At 35.9% G+C, this 19856-nt stretch overlaps 5 protein-coding genes across 5 annotated transcripts in view; 4 read left to right on the plus strand and 1 right to left on the minus strand.

The window, feature by feature from the left end:
* The first annotated feature begins 282 nt into the window (after positions 1 to 282).
* Positions 283 to 7590, plus strand: LOC123681697 (integrin beta-nu-like). Its single transcript, XM_045619941.1, has 9 exons — positions 283 to 559; positions 1866 to 2055; positions 2156 to 2490; positions 2747 to 3040; positions 3409 to 3735; positions 4604 to 4767; positions 5787 to 5879; positions 6330 to 6763; positions 6923 to 7590. Exons 1-9 carry the CDS (start codon positions 413 to 415, stop codon positions 7264 to 7266), a joined length of 2328 nt encoding a protein of 775 aa, XP_045475897.1. The 5' UTR covers positions 283 to 412; the 3' UTR covers positions 7267 to 7590.
* Positions 7487 to 11616, minus strand: LOC123681696 (general vesicular transport factor p115). The gene is made up of 5 exons (XM_045619940.1): positions 11419 to 11616; positions 9882 to 11364; positions 9508 to 9825; positions 9235 to 9419; positions 7487 to 7966 (listed from the first exon to the last, which is right to left on the minus strand). The coding sequence occupies exons 1-5, from the start codon at positions 11503 to 11505 to the stop codon at positions 7601 to 7603; spliced, it is 2439 nt and encodes an 812-aa protein (XP_045475896.1). The 5' UTR covers positions 11506 to 11616; the 3' UTR covers positions 7487 to 7600.
* On the plus strand, positions 8089 to 9125 carry LOC123681699 (ribulose-phosphate 3-epimerase). The gene has a single exon (XM_045619943.1). It carries the CDS (start codon positions 8268 to 8270, stop codon positions 8952 to 8954), a length of 687 nt encoding a protein of 228 aa, XP_045475899.1. The 5' UTR covers positions 8089 to 8267; the 3' UTR covers positions 8955 to 9125.
* Positions 11617 to 11652: 36 nt separating the features above from the next.
* Positions 11653 to 12804, plus strand: LOC123681698. Its single transcript, XM_045619942.1, has 2 exons — positions 11653 to 12162; positions 12258 to 12804. The coding sequence occupies exons 1-2, from the start codon at positions 11727 to 11729 to the stop codon at positions 12752 to 12754; spliced, it is 933 nt and encodes a 310-aa protein (XP_045475898.1). The 5' UTR covers positions 11653 to 11726; the 3' UTR covers positions 12755 to 12804.
* Positions 12805 to 15290: 2486 nt separating this feature from the next.
* LOC123681700 (protein bowel-like) overlaps positions 15291 to 19856 on the plus strand; it is a 63781-nt gene continuing 59215 nt past the window's right edge. Inside the window, exon 1 of the mRNA XM_045619944.1 lies at positions 15291 to 15681. The gene's annotated coding sequence lies outside the window, so the exon portion shown is untranslated. The remainder of the gene's footprint in view (positions 15682 to 19856) is intronic.

Raw genomic sequence — 19856 nt, forward strand, 5'->3', positions numbered from 1 at the left:
GACGAACACGAGTCTTTCCAGGATAGTCTGAAATGCATTTTGCATACGGAGGTTCTGAAGTTCAAAACCTTCTTTTCATCTCAAAAATGATCAAAAAGTTTTCGCTACCTTCGGTAGTACCTAGGTAATTTGATAATCAGTTCTCAATTTCAGATCCGCACGATCAGCTTTATTCAATCTGCAAACGTATGCTGTAGAAAAGCAGTCAGATCATATTTCCAAACGGGCATATTCATCTCAACCACCATCTAAGTACAACAAATCCTACATCATAATCAGATCAGATGTTTCAGTCTAACATTGGCTTTAAAAGTCGAAGTTATCTTTATCGGCCCCACAACTCTTTAAGCAAATATTAGGGGATAAATATCGTAGATAATCTCTGAATTATTATCAGTTTACCTTAACACATATGGAAATGATGTTTCGGAAAAGTGGTTCTCTGAAATACTCAACTAAAATTTTGGCCTTTGTCCTCTTCATTATCAATGTGTGTTTTGGAAATGAATGTGATGAATGTATACAATCAAGTCCTGAGATGAATTTTTGCTTCCACCCTGTAAGTATATCTTTTATCTGAAATTCTAATCCCGCACGAATTGATATCGACTGTGATGTTTTGTATCTTGAGATATAGCCATAGATTTTATCTGTGGAATGTGTCTGTATTAGACATTCAATTTTGCTAATATAAAACAAACATATATCTTATTGAGTAATATTTATACACTTGACTGTGGGTACATGACTGATGGTCGAGCCCATAGCGTCGAGTCCAAGACGCTGCGAGACAAGACAAGACACACTTGACTAGAAGAAAAACTTTCCAATTTGTCGAAACAATTCAACTGCATCCTTTTATGTGTTCGTTTTAGGGAACAGATCGTTTTTTCTGTCCAGATATCTTGGATAGACTGAACCCTTTGACAAAAATTAGATAAAATCAAATTCAATTTGTACCAAACCATAATGATTTTTGAATGAAAATACTATAGGCTTTTTAAGAATGAATTTTATTGAAGCCTGATCTCTAATCACAGAAACATGTGCTATTTTTCGATAGTTCTCAATTTTTTCTGGTTTTGTTGACGTGTTCCATATGAAATTTTGCATGATGCTTGAAATTGTTATTTTTCATTTAAATTCTGTATTTTGCCGATGTTTTCAATAAAGGATCAATTAAATTGAAACGTAAATTAAAAGGTGATTCAGAACAAATTAACGATATCATAAACAAATGAGGTGGAAAATTCTTGTGATTATTCCAAGCAATGAGGAAAATCTAGGTACTCGAGAACCTACTTATATGAGAGACTATTCATTAAATTAATATTTACTTTCAAATTCCTATTGATAATTAATTCACCCAACAAATACTGAAATATGAGAAAATAAAACAAAATGAAATTTCTTTTAAATTTCATTATACTTACTAACAGTCTGTCCCAATGAACATTTGACCCCCCTCCGAGAACTCAGAAAAGAAGAATTTTCGAAAATTGAAAAAAAACCAGCCATATTCTGTTTTGATAGAGGACGAATTTCCATCATCAGTTTGTTCCGAAAAAACCACCCCAATGAAGGTAGCATTAACCCTCATCTGGTGGGGGGGGGGTTGAATTTTCGTTGGGTCATCCTATATCTACATTATTCACAAAACCTGAAGATAGTTTTCAAATCTTTAAACGTTTCAGAACATCTATATCAGATGTAATTGAAAAATCCGTTACATTTAAATTGTTGCGGTCATTTCAGGATATATATGTACCTATATACAAACAAAAAAAAATTAAAACAGAAACACATGTCAAAAACAGACACTTTTGAAGAAGCAATTGTTTTCAATAAAAAAAAAAAATTTGTAGAATTTCAAAGGTCGAAGATGTGGAAAATTTGATGATCTCAAGGACTGCCTACCAGAGTACATCGAAACAAACAGTCCTTCTTCACTAACCATCCTAAAAGATGAAGAATTCAGAAACTTCGAAATTTTCGAGAAAAACGAAAATTATATTCAACTGAAACCGCAAAAAATGAAACTGAATTTACGCAAAGGTGAGATTTTGAAAACAATTCGTTATATTTTATGTAAATAGGTCGCTAGTACCTATTATACGACTTTTATTTAAGAATAATTTCCTTCACTTCTTCACAGGTGAACCTGTAAATTTCACGTTTTCCTACAAACCTGCAGAAAATTATCCCCTCGAAGTCTACTACCTCATGGACCTCACATTTTCCATGAAAAATGACCTGGAGACTCTCATAAATCTAGGAGGTGAATTGGGTTACTCCCTCAAAAGTATCAGCGAACATTTTAAGATCGCTTTCGGGTCTTACGTAGATAAGCTTCGTATGCCATTTTCCTTCACCAATCCTGATAATATTGAAAATCCTTGCAACCACACACCAGAAGGACATTGCGCCAAAAGTTACCTCCTGAAGCATATCCAAAATTTCACCAATAATGTGGAACTTTTTGCAAGAGAGGTGAGAAAAATCAGAGATTAATATTCGAAAAATAAACTCATAAAAATAATAAAATATAATTACAGCAATAATAACAAGTATTATAAAAAATAGAATGAAGAAAATAAAAAGATTCTACAATAATAAACAATAAAAACGCAAATATAGTTTACAATTATTCACAAATGAAACAAAATATTGCAGAAAATATATTCGAATATACTTACGATAATAGATTTGCATAATATAACTATTCATATAAGTGAATCTTCCTCAGGTTCGAAAAAAAAGTAATACCAGCGCCAATCTAGATGATCTAGAGGGCGGTATGGAGGCTCTAATGCAAGTTTTGTTATGTGGGAGGCGTGTGGGATGGTCCGATGTTTCTAGAAAATTGGTTATCGTCAGTACTGGAAGCTACATGCATCTAGCCGGTGATGGTATACTTTCAGGTACAGTGATGAAGAATCCTGGAAAATGTTTGGTGGATTTGGACGGAAATTATCCTGCTGATAACCCTTACGACTATCCTTCTTTGGGAGAGATACATAGTGAGCTTAGGAAGCAAAAAGTAAGAACAAAATATTCTCAAATATTCGTATAAAATAACAATAGATGACTTGGACATAAACCCAACCTTTTTACGCCAAAATCACCAGGCTCCTTTATGGAGATGGAAGGTGAATATGGCAGGGGCCACTGAGTTGCCATACGGTGGTCCTGGGATGAAACACTTTAAAAATTGGTTGATAACACCTAGATATTATCAAATGCTTTTTCAAGTTTCCTTTCAATAGCTTTATTTTCATGAAAAATTTTGAATTTTGATAGTCTCTTGTAAAATTTTTTGTATTATAACTCGATTCACTATTGTGTCTACAATGAAAAGTGTTCCATCCCAAAAAATCTTAACCTATATTTGAATTCATTTAATTTCAGGTGAATATAATATTTGCAGTCAAGGAAAAGGTCCTTTCCTATTACAAACAAATGGGAAATATATTGAAGGATTTTTCTTTCGTGGGAACATTAGACAAAGACTCCAAAAATATTATACAATTGACAAAGGATGGTTACATGGATTTTTTCAAAAAGGCAAAGTTTTCAGTGGATTCAAACCATTCAGCCGATTTGGACATAAAATTTTATGCAGATTGCGATGGTAGAGGGTTTGTGGAAACCAGTGAATGTTCCAATGTAGTTTTGGACAATGTTATCGATTTCATTGTTGAAGTTAAGTTGAATAAAGTACCAGAAGATGTCAAGGTAAATTATTCTTTCAACTTCATCTTAACGTTACTACATTTTTTTATTTATTCACAAAATGTTTCAAGCAGGGCCGGCGTTAAGGGTGAAACAGTGAAGCAACTGTTTCACGCGCCCCTTTCCAAGGGGCGGCAATTTAGCCCAATTTGTGGCCGCCCTTTCATATTTCTGAAAAAATATAGTCTTGATTCTTAAAAACGACATGAGGTTGGTCCGCTTTGCTGCGTTTATCAACATTCCCTGCAATAAAAATCTCCAAACCGTCTTTACTGAGCCGCCTGATCAATAAATAACACATGGCAACCCTACTAATATAAGCAGCATTGCCTATTACCCTAATTGAATGAGAGATGGAATGTATTTCACAAAGACGAAAACACTTCGAATTACACATTCAACATATTATGAAAAATTCCTACAATCCTGCATTCCAAACTAGTCACTGATAAATGCTGAATGTTTTCAGCGGAACAAATGTTTTTAATCCCATTTAGTTTTCGAAGCTTTGCATGCCCTACCGCCCTTTGTATCTTGTGGTGTGATAAGTAATCTTTCATCGATCGTACGCAGTGTCTTGTGAATGTGAGAATCAGATATATTACTTTCGCAATGTTCATCGAAGAAATCCAGAAATTCATTGTAGGTAAAAATGTCCGAAAAAACTTGAAATGATAAGCAAAAATGGCGAATTATAATCGGGGCAGGTGATATTTTGGTTGGGAGGGGGGGTTTGTTTATTGATACTTTTTCAGCAGGGGCGCCAAAACACTATTTGCTTCAGACGCCAAAATTGCTCGCGCCAGCCTTGGTTTCAAGCAAAATATTCGAAAATTTTTCACACAAATAACCTAACCTAACCTTATTACAGAAAGAAAAGCTTTATATTGTTGAGAAAAATATCCAAGAAAGAATAGAAGTTGGCTTGGAGTATCATGGATTCTGTAGATGCAATGCTATTTCAGAACAGACAGATGAGAAATTGTGTATCAATGGCAATATGAGATGTGGAAAATGTAATTGTCATTACGGTTGGTGAGTTCTATAAAATTGTTAATTTAAATGTTTAATGTGCTTTTCGTTCTTCGTTCAAAGTTTTCACAGAATTGATCAATAAACTGCAATTAAACCAATCGTAAAATCATCCTTTCCAAACCAATAATGATCGTATTAATTCGCTACATATTCACTCACCTTATAAAATTTGTTAATTCTTTGTTTTCACAAAACGTTATTGATGTGCAATTCGTTACAATTTCTTCGGTGAAACAAGTTAGTTGAAGACCATGAAAACTATTTGTAAATAACTGTTGGATGGCGAGAAAAAGAGAGAGAAAGGAGGCCATCTACTTGTATGAACTCTTGGTCAGTTGAATTGGCAAATATATACCTAACATTTGAAATTAAAAGTTTTCATGATATTTCGTAATTGTAGAATCCGAGGATATTCTTTTTATCTGTGGTCATCTTTTTATGTAAATACGACTAGGTCATTCTACAGGCTATAACGTTGTATTCTCGATATAAAAGAACCTCCAAATATATAGGGTGTTTTAGAATTAGATGCTGTTCCTTGAAGGGTGTCAATTCTTAGATGATTACAAAATGTCTTTCTCGAGTCAAATGCAAAGAAATATAATGTATTATATTTCTATGGTCACATGTCGTAGGTGCGCCCTCTCTCTTGAGATTGTGGTGTTTAGTCCCGAGATCGCTGGTGGACTCTTGAGTTGGGCTATCCAGCGATCTCTGCCCAAGACACCCTCTCACACCATCGTGGAGAGGTGACTCTGCTGCGACCCTCATAAACCCGCCGGGGCCGCACTAGAGTGTGGCGTGACACTCATAGCGCCACCTCTCGGGGAACTACAAATTTATGTCTTAACTTTCTTAAGCTAAAAAGCTTGAAATCTGGTACATAACGTACAACTAACCTAAGTTTGCTGATACGGCTCACATTGTTTTGGCGAAATTTTCAAAAACGACATTGCATACACAAAATGCATTCAAAGTAGCTGGTGTCTAATCCGAACTAACAAAAAAATTACTTGCAGGACAGGAGATTCTTGTAATGAAACCTGTAGTTACAGCCTTGATCCATGTCGGAAAGAAGTTGATGGTGTTAAAGAAACTTCCTGTAGTCGTAGGTAATATTCTTTGTCAATAATCTCAGTGTACCTACCTATAGTCCAGTCAGAAGGTTCGAAATATTGGAGATTGTTGGTAGAACTTCCTACTTTTCGTATTTCTGGACCCTCTGCTCGAGTGGTGAAAAAGATTTGATGCTCTACAACTTTGAATATATGTGGCTTTATACATAAAAATATAGTTCACAAGTAAGAACGAAAAACTTGATAAAGGTCGAAAAATGTTCCCCCAAAAACGCTTGAGCACAGCACACAGGGTCCAGAAATACTTTTGTACTTCTGGATCCTGTGTGCTGTGCTCAAGCAGTCCATAAGAGTGTTTATTCTGAGTGTTTACTCAATACTCTACTCTTATAGACAATTCTGAACAAACCCCATAAGTTTAATTAACTTTGTCTGACAGAAACTACCTGCCAACTCTTTAATACTAGCTTGAAAACACATTTTCAGAGGAGACTGTGAGTGCGGAAAATGCATCTGTGATTTTCCTTACCAAGGGAAATACTGCGAATACAAATGCCCAACTTATAAAGGCAAAATATGTGCTGGGCATGGCAAATGTGGAGACAACGAGTCTTGCACATGCGACTCAGGTTACACTGGTAAAGATTGCTCCTGTGAAGATTCCACCAGAAGCTGCATGGTATTCGGGAAAATTTGCAACGACCATGGAACATGCGAATGCAATAAATGCATCTGCAATGAGAATTACAAAGGGAGGAAATGTGAATATTACATTGGTAAAACTGGGGGCTCAGGATTTTGCTCTGAATTTATTAATAGTACCTTGAGTTTCGTCGAAAACGGTACTACCCAGTTGTTTTACGGGAATATTTCTATCAAGCCAATGAGTATATCAAAAGACGTCAAATTAGCTGGAGAAGGTAAGAGATTTTCGCTTGACATTTTGAAAAAATATCTTAAAATCTAGCAGAAATTAATAATGACCAAAATTCATACTGTCTCATTCTCCTAAAACAAACTTTCACCCCTATGTGCCATTTAAATTTTTGCTGCATAAACTTTTTCATTTCGAATTGCAGGTATTTGTTTCGCAAGACTGAACAACAAAAGCCACTACTGCGAAATAAATTACAACTACAATCTAGATCGTCAACCTATAATTTTAAAGATACAGCCATTCTGCTATAAAAGAGTCAATGCTGCAATGGTAGTGCCTGCAATAGTCTTTGGTATAATTGGAATTGGGATATTGGCTGTAATGATTTGGAAATACGTCACTTCTAGACAAGATAGGTTAGAATATGAAAGGTTCCAAAAAGAAGTGGATCATCAACAAAGAAGCCGGATTGAGAATCCCCTATATACCAGTCCTATAACAAGTTATAGAGTACCAAATAATAGTACAAAAAGAAAAATTAAGTGAAAAAAAAATTATGTTCAAATGTATTTTTTTTAAATTGTAAATAACATTACTTACGTTTTTTCTCGATATTATAAATTCATTTCTCAATAAAATATTTCAAAATAGCTTCATAACTTCTCATTCCATTAATGTAAATGTAAGAAGAGATAGGATTGAATTCTAGAAGGGTTCATCGAAAAGAATTGTAAAACAAAAATGCTTTATGTGCATAAGAAAAAACAATGCTTAAAGGCTATATTTCAACGTATAGTTAATATAAAAACTTACATCTTGCACATTGAATAATTCAATAAATAAACATAACGATTTTACTTAAAACTAAAATATACAGTTTTTATCCTTCATTTTCAGAATTGGATCCATTATCTGAATCATCATCCTCAAACACTTCTCCTAGCTCCCTCAACCTATTTTTAAAAACAGTTAGTTTACAATCTTGATCAGTTAAGAGTTCTAAAAGATCTTCCTGATCCTTTCGTAAATGTTCAAGTTCTTCTGATTTTCCTTTCAATTCAATCCTCAATTGCTTGAGCTCTTCACTTTCAATTTGTGTTGAGGTATTGAACTGAGACACTACAGGTGGTGGGATTAATGTATGATCTACATTATTTGATGTGGAATTAGTTGATAATTGAACTTTAAGAACCGTATTCTGGTCATTCAATTGGGAATTAGTCTGACGAAGTTCATCAAGTTCATTCTGAAAAAAAGGGTAAAAATGATTAAATGATAATGATTTTATTTCCGAAATGAAACATGTAGTTCAATTCTAGATACGCCACTGCTCATCTCATGTCACACCGTTCTATGTTCTAGATTGCACACAGAATCAAAATGATGGAGCAAGATTGAGGTTAATCAATGTCTCAACTGATAACAATTTTTAATCCTATTTGTCATTGATTTTTCTGTATCTAAAAACCTTTTTAGCTTATTAAATCTACAAGTGTTCAACTACATATTTTCATTAACCAATATAGGACAAAATTTCTTGGGTAAAAATGGCCAGAGCACCTTTAAAATGCAAAATAGGACCATCTATTTTAAACGCAGATTTATCCAATTTATATGCAGAATCTCAAAAATTATTAGATAGCGGCGCAGACTATCTTCACTTAGATGTTATGGACGGTCATTTTGTACCAAATATGTCGTTAGGTCATCCTGTTGTTAAGTGTCTTCGAAACAAAATACGTAATACTTTTTTTGAAGCCCATATGATGGTTTCTGAACCTGAAAAATGGGTAGAACCTATGGCAGATGCGGGTATTAATCAATATACATTCCATGTAGAAGCAACTAAGGATGTCTTTCCTTTATGTAGACGAATAAAAGAAGCTGGAATGCAAGTCGGAATAGCACTCAAACCAGGTACAGGAATCGAGGCTGTGAGACAATATATTGACAGTGCGGATATGATTCTCATAATGACAGTAGAACCAGGTTTTGGAGGACAAAAATTCATGTCAGACATGATGCCAAAAGTTCAATGGCTACGGAACAACTATCCGTTACTTGACATCGAAGTTGATGGTGGTGTGGGACTAAACACCATTACAGCATGTGCTGAAGCAGGTGCCAATATGATAGTAGCAGGAACAGCAATAATAGATGCTATGGATCAACAAGCAGTTATAGCAAGTCTTCGAGAAACTGTTGAAAGCTCAATACATAAATGTAACGTTTAAGATGAGTTGTTATAAAGTTGTTATTGTTATATTTTTGTTTCAACCATCTTGAAAATTGGTGACTATTTTTTGAGAATTTTATTTACTATAAAATATTTGTGCAATGTAAACTTCTGTGACATTCCTCATGTACTTTTCATTATGGTAATAAAAAGGGAATTTTACATTTGACTTTGGAAGAAATGATTTAAATGCACTGGATCTAAAACAACTTATACCCAATAAATGCATATTTCATCAGGGAGTTTTGTGAATTTTCATTGCACACGAAATAATTTACCTTCAACATTTCTTTTTCTCTCTGCAAACTATTGAAAGCTTTCTGAAGGTCGTGTAACTTCTTGTCCTGATCCCTAATCAAGTCTTTATACTGCAGTAAAAGAGCATTTTCGTGTTCACTCAAACTCAATTCAGATATACCATTTTGAAGATCCCTTTGTACCCCCAATGCATTGATGATAACTCCTAAAATGTTAGAAGATTACTTCTTAAATATCATATTCTATAATGAATAATATTATTATAGGGGCCCTTATAATCAAGTTTCATTCACCTTCGTATGTTTTGAATAATTTACAAAACTCAAACTCTAGTAAAAGTTCACTGGAATGTTTGGCGATTATTTGAGGTTGCTTAGCTGCTTTCGCATACACTTCATGTCTTGATATTTCACTCAATTTCTTACAATATGTCTCGATACCAACTCTCTTCTCTATCAGTTGCGATAAATTCTCCTTAGAATAATTTTGGACAGTATTGTCATTGAAAACAACGCATAGGCCCATTATAAAAGCACAAATCCCTTGTAGAAGTTCTTCGTTATTGTCATATTCACTTGCCGAAGTTTGTGCTGTGAGGAAGGCCATGGCACCTAACAAATATTAGAGATTAATTGAGTCCTCTTATATTTTGATGGTAATACTTCACCTGATACGTTTAAAAATATCTGTACAGCTTGTTGACACTGTGCTAGCCACATAGCTAGGAGCATCAGAATACCAATTTTAGACTGTAATTTGTTACTTTGCTGAAGATACATAATACTTTGATGTAACAATCCTATAGCTTGTGCTCCTAGATTAGTAGCTATCATAACTCTCAATAGCTGTTCTTTTTGTGCGGGATTGTCGATTAAACAATGGGAAAGGGAGATTGCTGAAAACCAATTGCTCAAACTGTCATTACTGAACAATCCACCACAAAGTAATTGCCCGGTTGTAACATCCGATGTAGCAAGAGAACTGGGCAGTAGAGTCTGAATAATTTGACCTTGTCCGATTTCGTTTTTATAAACGAAACATTCGAAACAGTATAACACAGCACAACGAAGCTGAAATGGCTGCTTTTCATTGACCATCGACATCAGTAAAACAACAATAGCTGGACGTGGAGGATTTGAAGGTGCCATAACATTAGCAAAATATTCTTGATTTGTCAGGTTCCCTCTTATAATTTCTGCAACAGTGTTGATAGTTTCCGTTAGAATATCAGCTGGTACTCCACTTGCCATTAAAATATTACATAATGCCTCTAAAAGGTTCACATTTCTCATACTCTTTTGACAAGCTGTGATAATTTGTATGGGATTATTGGGACTCACTAGTGTTCGGACAAGTTGGAGAACACAATGCATGTTTGAAACTTTCTGAGGGCTCCATCCTATCTCTTCAAGATTATCAGGAAGAATTAACATAGGAGCAATTTTTTGAATATATGAGCCCTCCTTGAAGAAATTAATATTACTAGTATTGTTTTTCAGTAAGTTGAGCATCAAGATCAAACAATCTTCAACAACAATGCCCCCTTCTGTCAATCCTTCCTCAGTTATAACCTCAAATAATCTATCGAAAGCATTTTCAAATGCAACTATCTTTTGGATATTCGCATTATTTTTTGTTAAATTAATTAATAATAACAGAGCATCGTTCCTTATTACTTCTCTACTCTCACTCAGTAAGTCCATCAACTTAGACACACCCATAGGACTAACTAATACTATTTCTTGTATTTCTTTAGGTTTATTAGCCAAAAGAGATGTTAGGAGTTTTACTGCTGGCCATCTTACTCTAAAATCGTATTCTTCCAAAAAACTCAATACTAAAGTGACACTTTCTGTATTTTTTATAAACATTTCTGTAAATTGTTCTCCGATATTAACATTTATGGGTAATACAGATTCAGTCTCTTCGTCAAAAGGTTCTCTGGAGGTGATATTACAAAGCGTATCTAGAGAATAACCTATGATCTCACAGTCTGCCCTATCAAGTTCTAAAACTTGTTTCAATACATCCATACTGTGAGCCCCAACTTCCACTCGATACTTCTTCGACATGGCTTTGAGAGCTCGACACGCATCTCTCCTATCTTCTAAAAGTGTAGAAGTACTAACTCTGCTCACAAGCCTTTCGACCTAAAAGTTTATGATATAAAAAAAAAACATTGATGTGACCAATATGTTTATTACAGTTTCTGCTCCCGTTATTTGTTGGTCAGGAGCTGGAGCTCCTAACACGGATTTTAGGCCACTTCGGAAATATTCCATCTTTAGCATTTATTCCTGGGAATGAAATTTAACAAATATCTAGTTGTTCATATCGACAATCATATTTGAGGAAGAGAGCTTGTTGTTATCATCTGTCAAACCAAATTTGTACACGTTGTCATATGTCAAAATGTTTCTTATGATTGGAGAAATGACAGCAATTTGTCTTCTATGTTTGAGGTATTTTTTTGAATAGTCCTTTCATTTCTGTCGATTTTGATTGCCGCAAAATGTCACAATCCCAGCTTTTTATGAACAAAAATGCCTCTACGACCTCTGTAGCTTTGCAGAAATCCAAAAGTTTCATCGATCCCGATTTCCAAAAAGGCACATCTAATTTCACTTACCCCAATGGAGACACATATGAAGGAGAGTATTGTGCCCATGTCAGCGGTTTAGTCTGGAAAGAAGGATTTGGTACTTACACCACAAATGACGGTCAATCGTACACAGGAAAATGGTACGATGATAAATTAATTGATGGTAGTCCGGTGGAGATAACATTCAAAGACGGTACTGTGTATGAAGGTAACCTAGAAAAATACAAATTTAAAGGAGCTGGTTGCTTGAATCTGCCAGGAAATCTGAAACTTATTCTAGAATTTGTAGAAAATAAGCCTGTTGGTGACATTATTTTGTTGGATAATGTAGGTAGACCTTGGTACGGTAAGTAAAATGAATAAATTCTTACTTTCGGAAAATTGGAATAATTCAACGTAATAGATTTATGACTTTATTGTATATGTTTATTTTCTGGGTAGGGAAATCAGAGGGTGACTTATGTATATTCCACCAAGAAAACATATATTTCGAGAATATACCTGCACACCGAGGGACAGGAAAGTCCCGCTATAAGACGGAAAACAAGCTCACAAGAGTTTCTACAGAAAAAGAACGGAAATCAATAGACATGGGAGCTTTAGAAGAACGAGCTTTCAAAAAGACCGAAAAACTAGCTGAAGAATACAACTTCGACGATTCAGAATGGTACCAAAACTACATAAGTTTCAAGAAAAAGCAGCAAATTATAATGAGTAAGGTGAGGAGGGGTTTGAGGTCTCAGCTAACCGATGAAGAATTCGAGTGGTGTCTGAAGTATGAAGAGTTCAAGGAGAGGTACGCAAAGTTGTTGCAGAGGAAGAAGGTGAAGATAAATGATCCAGTGGACCTGAGTTTGTTGCACACTTTTTATGGGGAGGAGTATAGAGCGTCCAAACCAGATTACGTGATGTATCCTACCGAACCAGAAGAGAAATAAGATGTAAAGACATGCATTTTTTTATGTTCATTCAATATACAATGATTACTCAAGTGTCGTTTGATTTTACGAGTTGTGTGAAAGAGTGGTTGCTGAAAACCATTTGCTTAAACTGTCATTACCGAACAAACCACCACAAAGTAATCGACCGTTGGTAACAACGGATGTAGTAACAGAGATAGGCAGCAAAGTCTGAATAATTTGATCCTGTCCGGTTTCGTTTTTATAAACGAAACATTCAAAACAGCATAAGTCAGCAACACAACAAAGCTGGAATGGCTGCTTCTTTTCATTGACCATCGACATCAGTAAAACAACAATAGCTGGACGTAGAATATTTGAAGGTACCATAACATTAGCAAAATATTCGAGATTTGTCAAGTTCCCTCTTATAATTTCTGCAACAATGTTAATGGTTTCTGTTGAAATATTTTTATTGATATTACAAGTTTTTGAGTTTGGCTAGACTTTCTCGAGCCAAAATTACGTTGGTGCGCCCTCTCCCTCAGGATTATGCGTGTTTCGTCCCGAGATCGCTAGGGAACTCTTCAGTTAGGCAATCCAGCGATCTCTGCCTAAAATACTCTCTTACACCATCGAGGAGAGGTGACTCTGCTACAACACAACGCCGGAGCCGGATTAAAGTGTGGCGCGACGCCCATGACGCCATCTCTCGGGCAGACAGCGTCACTAAATGGGTAATGGAGTAGTGGAGAAAAATATTAGGTTGAAGAAAAAGTAATTTCATATTTGGAGGCTTTTTTTTTCAACTAAGTATATCTCCTTCGTTTTCGTTATTGGTCACACTGGATCATACAATAAGGCGTTGTAGAGGTGTGAGTGTGTAGGTGTACTACTAATGCTTCTTTGGCAGAATAGCGCTTGGCCTTGATCTATGTAGTCCTGGACTATCGTGCGTCGAGTATTGAAGTCTCGAGGAAAGAAATTCGCTCTATTTTAATTTTTACTATATGAAAGGGAAAAGCACGTCGAAAACGACCAGAAAAATTTGCTACCGATATTCTTTCAACAACAGTGGTTCGAGCGTTCCTATTCTTATGTAATGGAGGTGAAGAACTCAACACGCGTGGCAGTCCTACCGTCGAAAATATCGATAAAATCGTGTAGATATCGAGGTAGATATTATGTTAGCAATCATAGCAACGCCCATTGAACAATTTGGTGAAGGATATATTAAAATGAAGCTTGATTTGTGGGTACCAAACGTACTGGCACAAGAAAGCACCTTTTGGGCCGAATTTCCATCAGCGTATCGCTGCTGAAATTTAATAAAATCGACCCATTTTCGAAGAGGATGATGACTGGAGATGAAAAATGGGTCACTTACGACAATGTCAAGTAATAGAGAAGTGCTATGGTCGAAAGCCGCCGCCAGAGCCATTTTGTGGCTTTCCAACTAGTCATCAAGTGATGGCAGTTAAGGAATAGGAAGAGGAAGCTTGCGTTCTGGCAGACAATCAAAGACAGGCCAAGTCACTTCTCTCCTACTTGACGAGCTGGACTAAAAAAGTTCTCTCACTCAGTAAATGGGAACTGAGGAAACTGACGGTAGAACTCATGTGACACTGTCTTGCGATGTTGCATCTGAAAAACATGGGAAAAGCACCTGATGACACATGTCGCATGACAAGAGTGAAACTGTTGAGCTGTCGGGACAATTTGGCCATGTGAAGAATCGAAACCGAATGCGTCGCTCGGTTTTTAAGCTGATGGTGTGATTTAACCTTACTTGGTCGAAAATGAGACTAGCCTAACTATTGCAGTGAATGGATTGCGAGCAATGATTATTGATTTTTCATGGACGGAATTGGAAGATATTGATGTGAACGGCGTTTATTCTCAACAAAACGGCGCTACGTGCCACACAAGTTACGGAACAATCGCAGTTTTGTAAAAAGAAAACTCGCCTCTTAGATCTTGTGATTTAACACATTTTGACTCTTTTCTTTGGTGGCACGTGAAGTTATTGAGGACAAACAGCCACAAATGTGCGAACTGGTCATGGAAAATTTCATGAAAAGGATATGTTGCCACAACCGTAGTCTTTTGGTTGATATCGTTTTTCATCGTTTATGATTTCTCTCAAATATATATTCGCATTTCTTATCGGAAAACCCTTTACCATATAGGTACTGCTAACAAATACTTCTTTATGGTCTTATACTGTTATTTTTTCTTCTTTTATTTTAGTCATCATAGATAGAAGAAGTCTTCTTCTTCTCTTCAAGTCAGAGAGTGACACATCCAACTAAAACAAAGCAACATCGGACCACCCGCAAACCATCCTCGACTCACAGGTGATCGACGCAATGCTCACTAATGGCATCACATATATAGATACCGAATAATAAAAAAAGTAATAAGTACACATTAACTTCGTATAGAAAGTGTATATGACCATCTTATGTAAGTAATTTCCAACCGATCTACTAGCGAACGCCTACAGATACGACGTTGGCTGTGGCGGTCTGAGGGGGAACAATTGAACAGCGGCTGGAACATAGAACAGTTGAACGCGCCACCGCTGCCGTGTAGAGGCGATGCCTACCACTACCGTGCGAAGGGGGAGGGAGGCGAACAGGTTAGCCACCTGAGTAAAGACTCTGAAGATAGCCAACTTAGTCGAGGACGATACGACGACGCGCAGGCACGTTTTACGCAACTCTGTCTCAGGATCCGTTGCTCCCGTTTTTCAAATTTTATCTCGGTGTTTATTGCACACGCAGTGGGGGTGCTCTGTGACCGTTTTCACTACGGAAGCCACCCCATGGTCACTTGATCGGTTTTCAATGTTACTGCGGTTGCCATGTGAAATTATGTGACATTTATTGAGTGCTTTAGTGACTCTTGTTCATAATACGCGATGATCTGACCCCCATGGATTACTGAATACGACGCTTTAAAGAGTAAGGACCTGATTGTGTGCATTTCTATGTCTTCTTTGATGGCTATCGGTGCCAGAGCATGTAAATAGAACGTTTTAGCAGGTTCAAATGTTTGTATAATGAAGCACTTGGTGGTGGTAAATAATGCCAAGCTGTAATGTAGTCTACTATTCATCTGAGATAGCAAGAAGTATCAAAAATAAGTCCATAACTATCAACACGTTGACTTCTTTACATAAACATCTCTATGGTTGATTTGTCATGTAAACTTTGACGAAATCTCCTGGAATAGAACCTTATTAAGTGTACGGTTTGGCTTAGAAACGGAGAAAGTATCATTTGAGATGTCATTCCATCTTCAAGCATCATTACCCTTCTTACACTTACTGTTATTATTACAACAAAGTCTACTTACCTAGTCTATCAAGCCTCAACATCTAACCTCGCTGACGTATCAATTTAGATTCTAGTTTAACCAAAAGAAACAGCATCCTTGATTGGCACTTACCTTTGTAAGACTGAGATAATAGTATGCTAAATCATTTCGTGAGATCTAAATGAAAAAAATGGAAACATGCTAGCTTTTATAATTCAACAAAACGTAAACATAAATAATTGAATAGATCACTTCACGGAATTGCCATCAACTTTTTTTGAGGTTTTGATAGGATCAAGAGCTGACGTGTGGCATCAAAAAGGATTGGAAGGACTGTTTACCTGACTCAGGTAACCAACGGTAGGCGAAACCCATATAGATATAAACTATATCTTGGCGAATTGGGAACATTGATGTGAATCTGAACATGATATTTTGTGGAGAGGAACAACCCCAATTGGGATTTTAATCTTGGGTTCGCAAAAGCTTCAAAGCATAAAACTCATTAGACGTGGACTCCTTAACCCAAATCCGGGTTAAAAATCTCCTCAGAGATAAGAGCAAACCTCTAATTGCTAATCGTATAACAATAACTAAGTACAGGAAAGATCTTTTATGAATAGAGTTTTAATCTCTTTCAGGTTTTCTGTTTATCAATGGATTTTTTTTGGTCATTCATGTCGTCCAGATGTTTTTTCTGGGCTTTAGTTATTGAAGAAGCAGGCTACTAGATTTTGTTGACATCCTGAGGTCTGTCAAATATTCTGATTGAATATTTTAGGATGATGTACAATCTGTCATTAATGGTAAAGCAGATAGATTGTCGAAATTCTCTTTGTTGTTGAGTTTTTATTTCGAGCGTCGTCTGCCTTCAGTTTGTGTCCAGCCTCCCATTTTCTCACACAACGCATGTGTGTTGAGAGATTTTTAGAGACAAAAAATGAAAAAAACATCAGTATTCGTGGCAAGAAGGGATTTGTGAGAAAAAACTCATCAGAGAAAAATTACTGAATACTAACATATAAACTCTTTGAGTTACTGGAAAACTATCGCTTTTGGGATAAAAATAAGACAATCAAAAATTTCCAAATGAACTAAGCTATTCACTGGTACTAACATTGTTCCAATATATCTGTCCATCGAGAAGCTCTGAGATAAATACTGTAAGGGGTTGGATATTTCAACCCCTCTAAGGACACTGGAGGGTAGGAAAGATTTGGTTATGAGTGTTTCAATAAGGTTATCATATGAGAACACAAATCAAAATTGTCGAATTGTACTATCCTTTGAAGGAGTCTAGCTTAACAGAGGATGAGAATTTGAGAAAAATTCATATGTCAAACTATCCGCTCCATTTATGAGTCACCAGAGGAATCACCCTGATGACTATAAAGATATTGAAAAAGACCACAAGCAACAATATCACCCATAATATCAACTGATAGTAGACATCAGGTTTGATCATTTTCCAAAGGTTATGGAACTTTAACAACCGATGTTAAGTTCCAGAACAAAGTTTGACATCAATTTGACAGATATAACGTTGGCTGCGATCAAATATATATGAATTACCGTTATGGGCCACATCGAGGGCCACATAGTTTATTGTGCATTCGAAAGAAGGAGATTTCAACTGAAAATCAATATTATGTCATGATCCTTTTCATTTTTTCGAAATTGTTTGTGCCACCCAAATTTTATTCTACCGAATACACTTGAAAAATATTAATCATAGCATCCCAAATCTTCTTTCATTTAGGACGTAACCTGTTTTTGTCCACGCCGTCTCTGTTGAAAGGAACTGCAATCATAACTATCACTTACAGGGTTTTACAATAGGAATTTAAAATGGTGATCGTTTCAATATTGCATATTATTTTTTGACATTTCTTATGTCATTTGTGTTTAGTAGGTTATGCGATTTAATCATGAAAAGATACACACTTCAAGAACGTCTAGAAATCGTTTTATCCTCGGTTTTATCGAAATCAGTTCTCATTTGTGAATACTGAGAGAAACTCAAGAAGAATTCACAAACCACTTTAAAATTTGTCTAATATACGACGAATAGAGTCGAGTCACTGAATAATGTCGTGCATGAATTCTTCTTAAGTTTCTCTCGGTATTCACAAATGAGCACAGATTTTGATAAAACAATTTAACAATAATTTCTGAACGATGTGGAAGTCTTTATCTTTCCATGATCAAATGGCATAACTTAGTGACCACAAATGACATAAGAAATGTCAAAAAATAATAGACAGGTTTGCCATTTTATCCATTTCAAATTTTACCATTCCTATTTCAAAAAGAGCAAGTTATTAAACGTATTATCAGCACAAAACACATTCTGGAAGTAGGTAACAAATTGCAAAAGTCCTGAATGAAACGCTCCACATACCAAAAGCTGTCATCGACCAACCCGTGCGTGGTGTTAAAAAAAATCCTAAACTTAATACGCTTAAGCCGGCTACTTCCGTTTTGATCCCTTTGTCAGGGCCATCTCTGCACAAACCACTTTCATGGTTCTACCACAAAAACCTCTAGGATTTCGACCTGATGCAAGTGGCTTCTAGCCCGAGGCTAAAGGGAGAAGAATAACAAAGAACTGGTAATTTTGTTTTGTCCACCGTGGATTAGTGATTATAATGGACAGGACCGCCTACAAGCTACACCAAGGAAGGATTCGAGCTTAGACACAGGTAGCTAGGAATGTTTTTTTCTGGCGTTGGGTTTACCGCGTATATTTCAGAATTGAATGTGACCAGTTTTTTTTTTTTTTTTGGGGAGTCCGAATATTATTAATGCGCTTTGTGTCGCGTTTGCCGACACTTAATCGGTGGCAGAAACTTGTAAATAGTGGAGACGGTCTGTCAAGGGTATCGGGTTGCCGCATTTCAAAGGATTAAGTACGTCGAATGAGTTCTCTAGGTTATACCGTAGCTAAAGAGATTTTCTGTTGTTTGAGCTGGCTTGGAAGGTCTTCGGGTGAAAGGAGCCCTGAAAATGCTAAGGCGGTGATCACGAATTTTTTTTCCTCTATTTCTCTATTTCAGTATCGTAGTGAGTTCATTACATTACTAAAAACAGTGCGGTAATGTACTCATTTCAGCATTGTTTTCAGTTATATTTTTCGTTTTGTGGTTGTCTACACTGACTTCCGATCAAGACACAATGGTCAATATGATGATATAATTTGGATACAGTGAAATGATTTGCAACTTTATTCGCGACTTCTCTAGATTCTGGTGTTGTTAAATCGATTTTGTCAGATATAATTCACGAATTTAACGCGTAATTATAAATTATTTCAAAATTCATAACTATTCAAATTCCGTAATCTGTCAATTTTCGTAACAGTTACACCAATTGCCAAGATACAATACAAAAGTCACTAGAATGCAAAATCTGAATTTTTCATTGAATTTCGACAATATTTTACAAAACTTGACTGAAATAGAGAAAATATCGTCTAATACTCATTGCAGAAGGCAATTCCAACACTCATGCGTTCGAAAACTCGCTCTTTTTCAAATTTCGCATTCGTGTTGGAATAGGAGCTCATTCTGCAGCTTGTTTTATTCTAGATGATAAATTCACTCCAATGCCAAAAATTCAATTTGATTTTGGGTTTTTGTCACATTGATAGCGGTATTAAAGATGCTTTTTTTACAGCTATAATTATGTAAACCTTGTTTTTCTTTGCTAATCAGCACAAGATTTTGGTACATTTGAATTCGCGTTTGTATTACTGAAAAATGAAACGTTCTGACTTTGTGAATTTGTCTAGCACTATTTTTGAGACTATTTTCAAACTAGA

This window comes from Harmonia axyridis, chromosome 6 (assembly GCF_914767665.1).
Source record: "Harmonia axyridis chromosome 6, icHarAxyr1.1, whole genome shotgun sequence".
NCBI classification, from domain to species: Eukaryota; Metazoa; Arthropoda; class Insecta; order Coleoptera; family Coccinellidae; genus Harmonia; species Harmonia axyridis.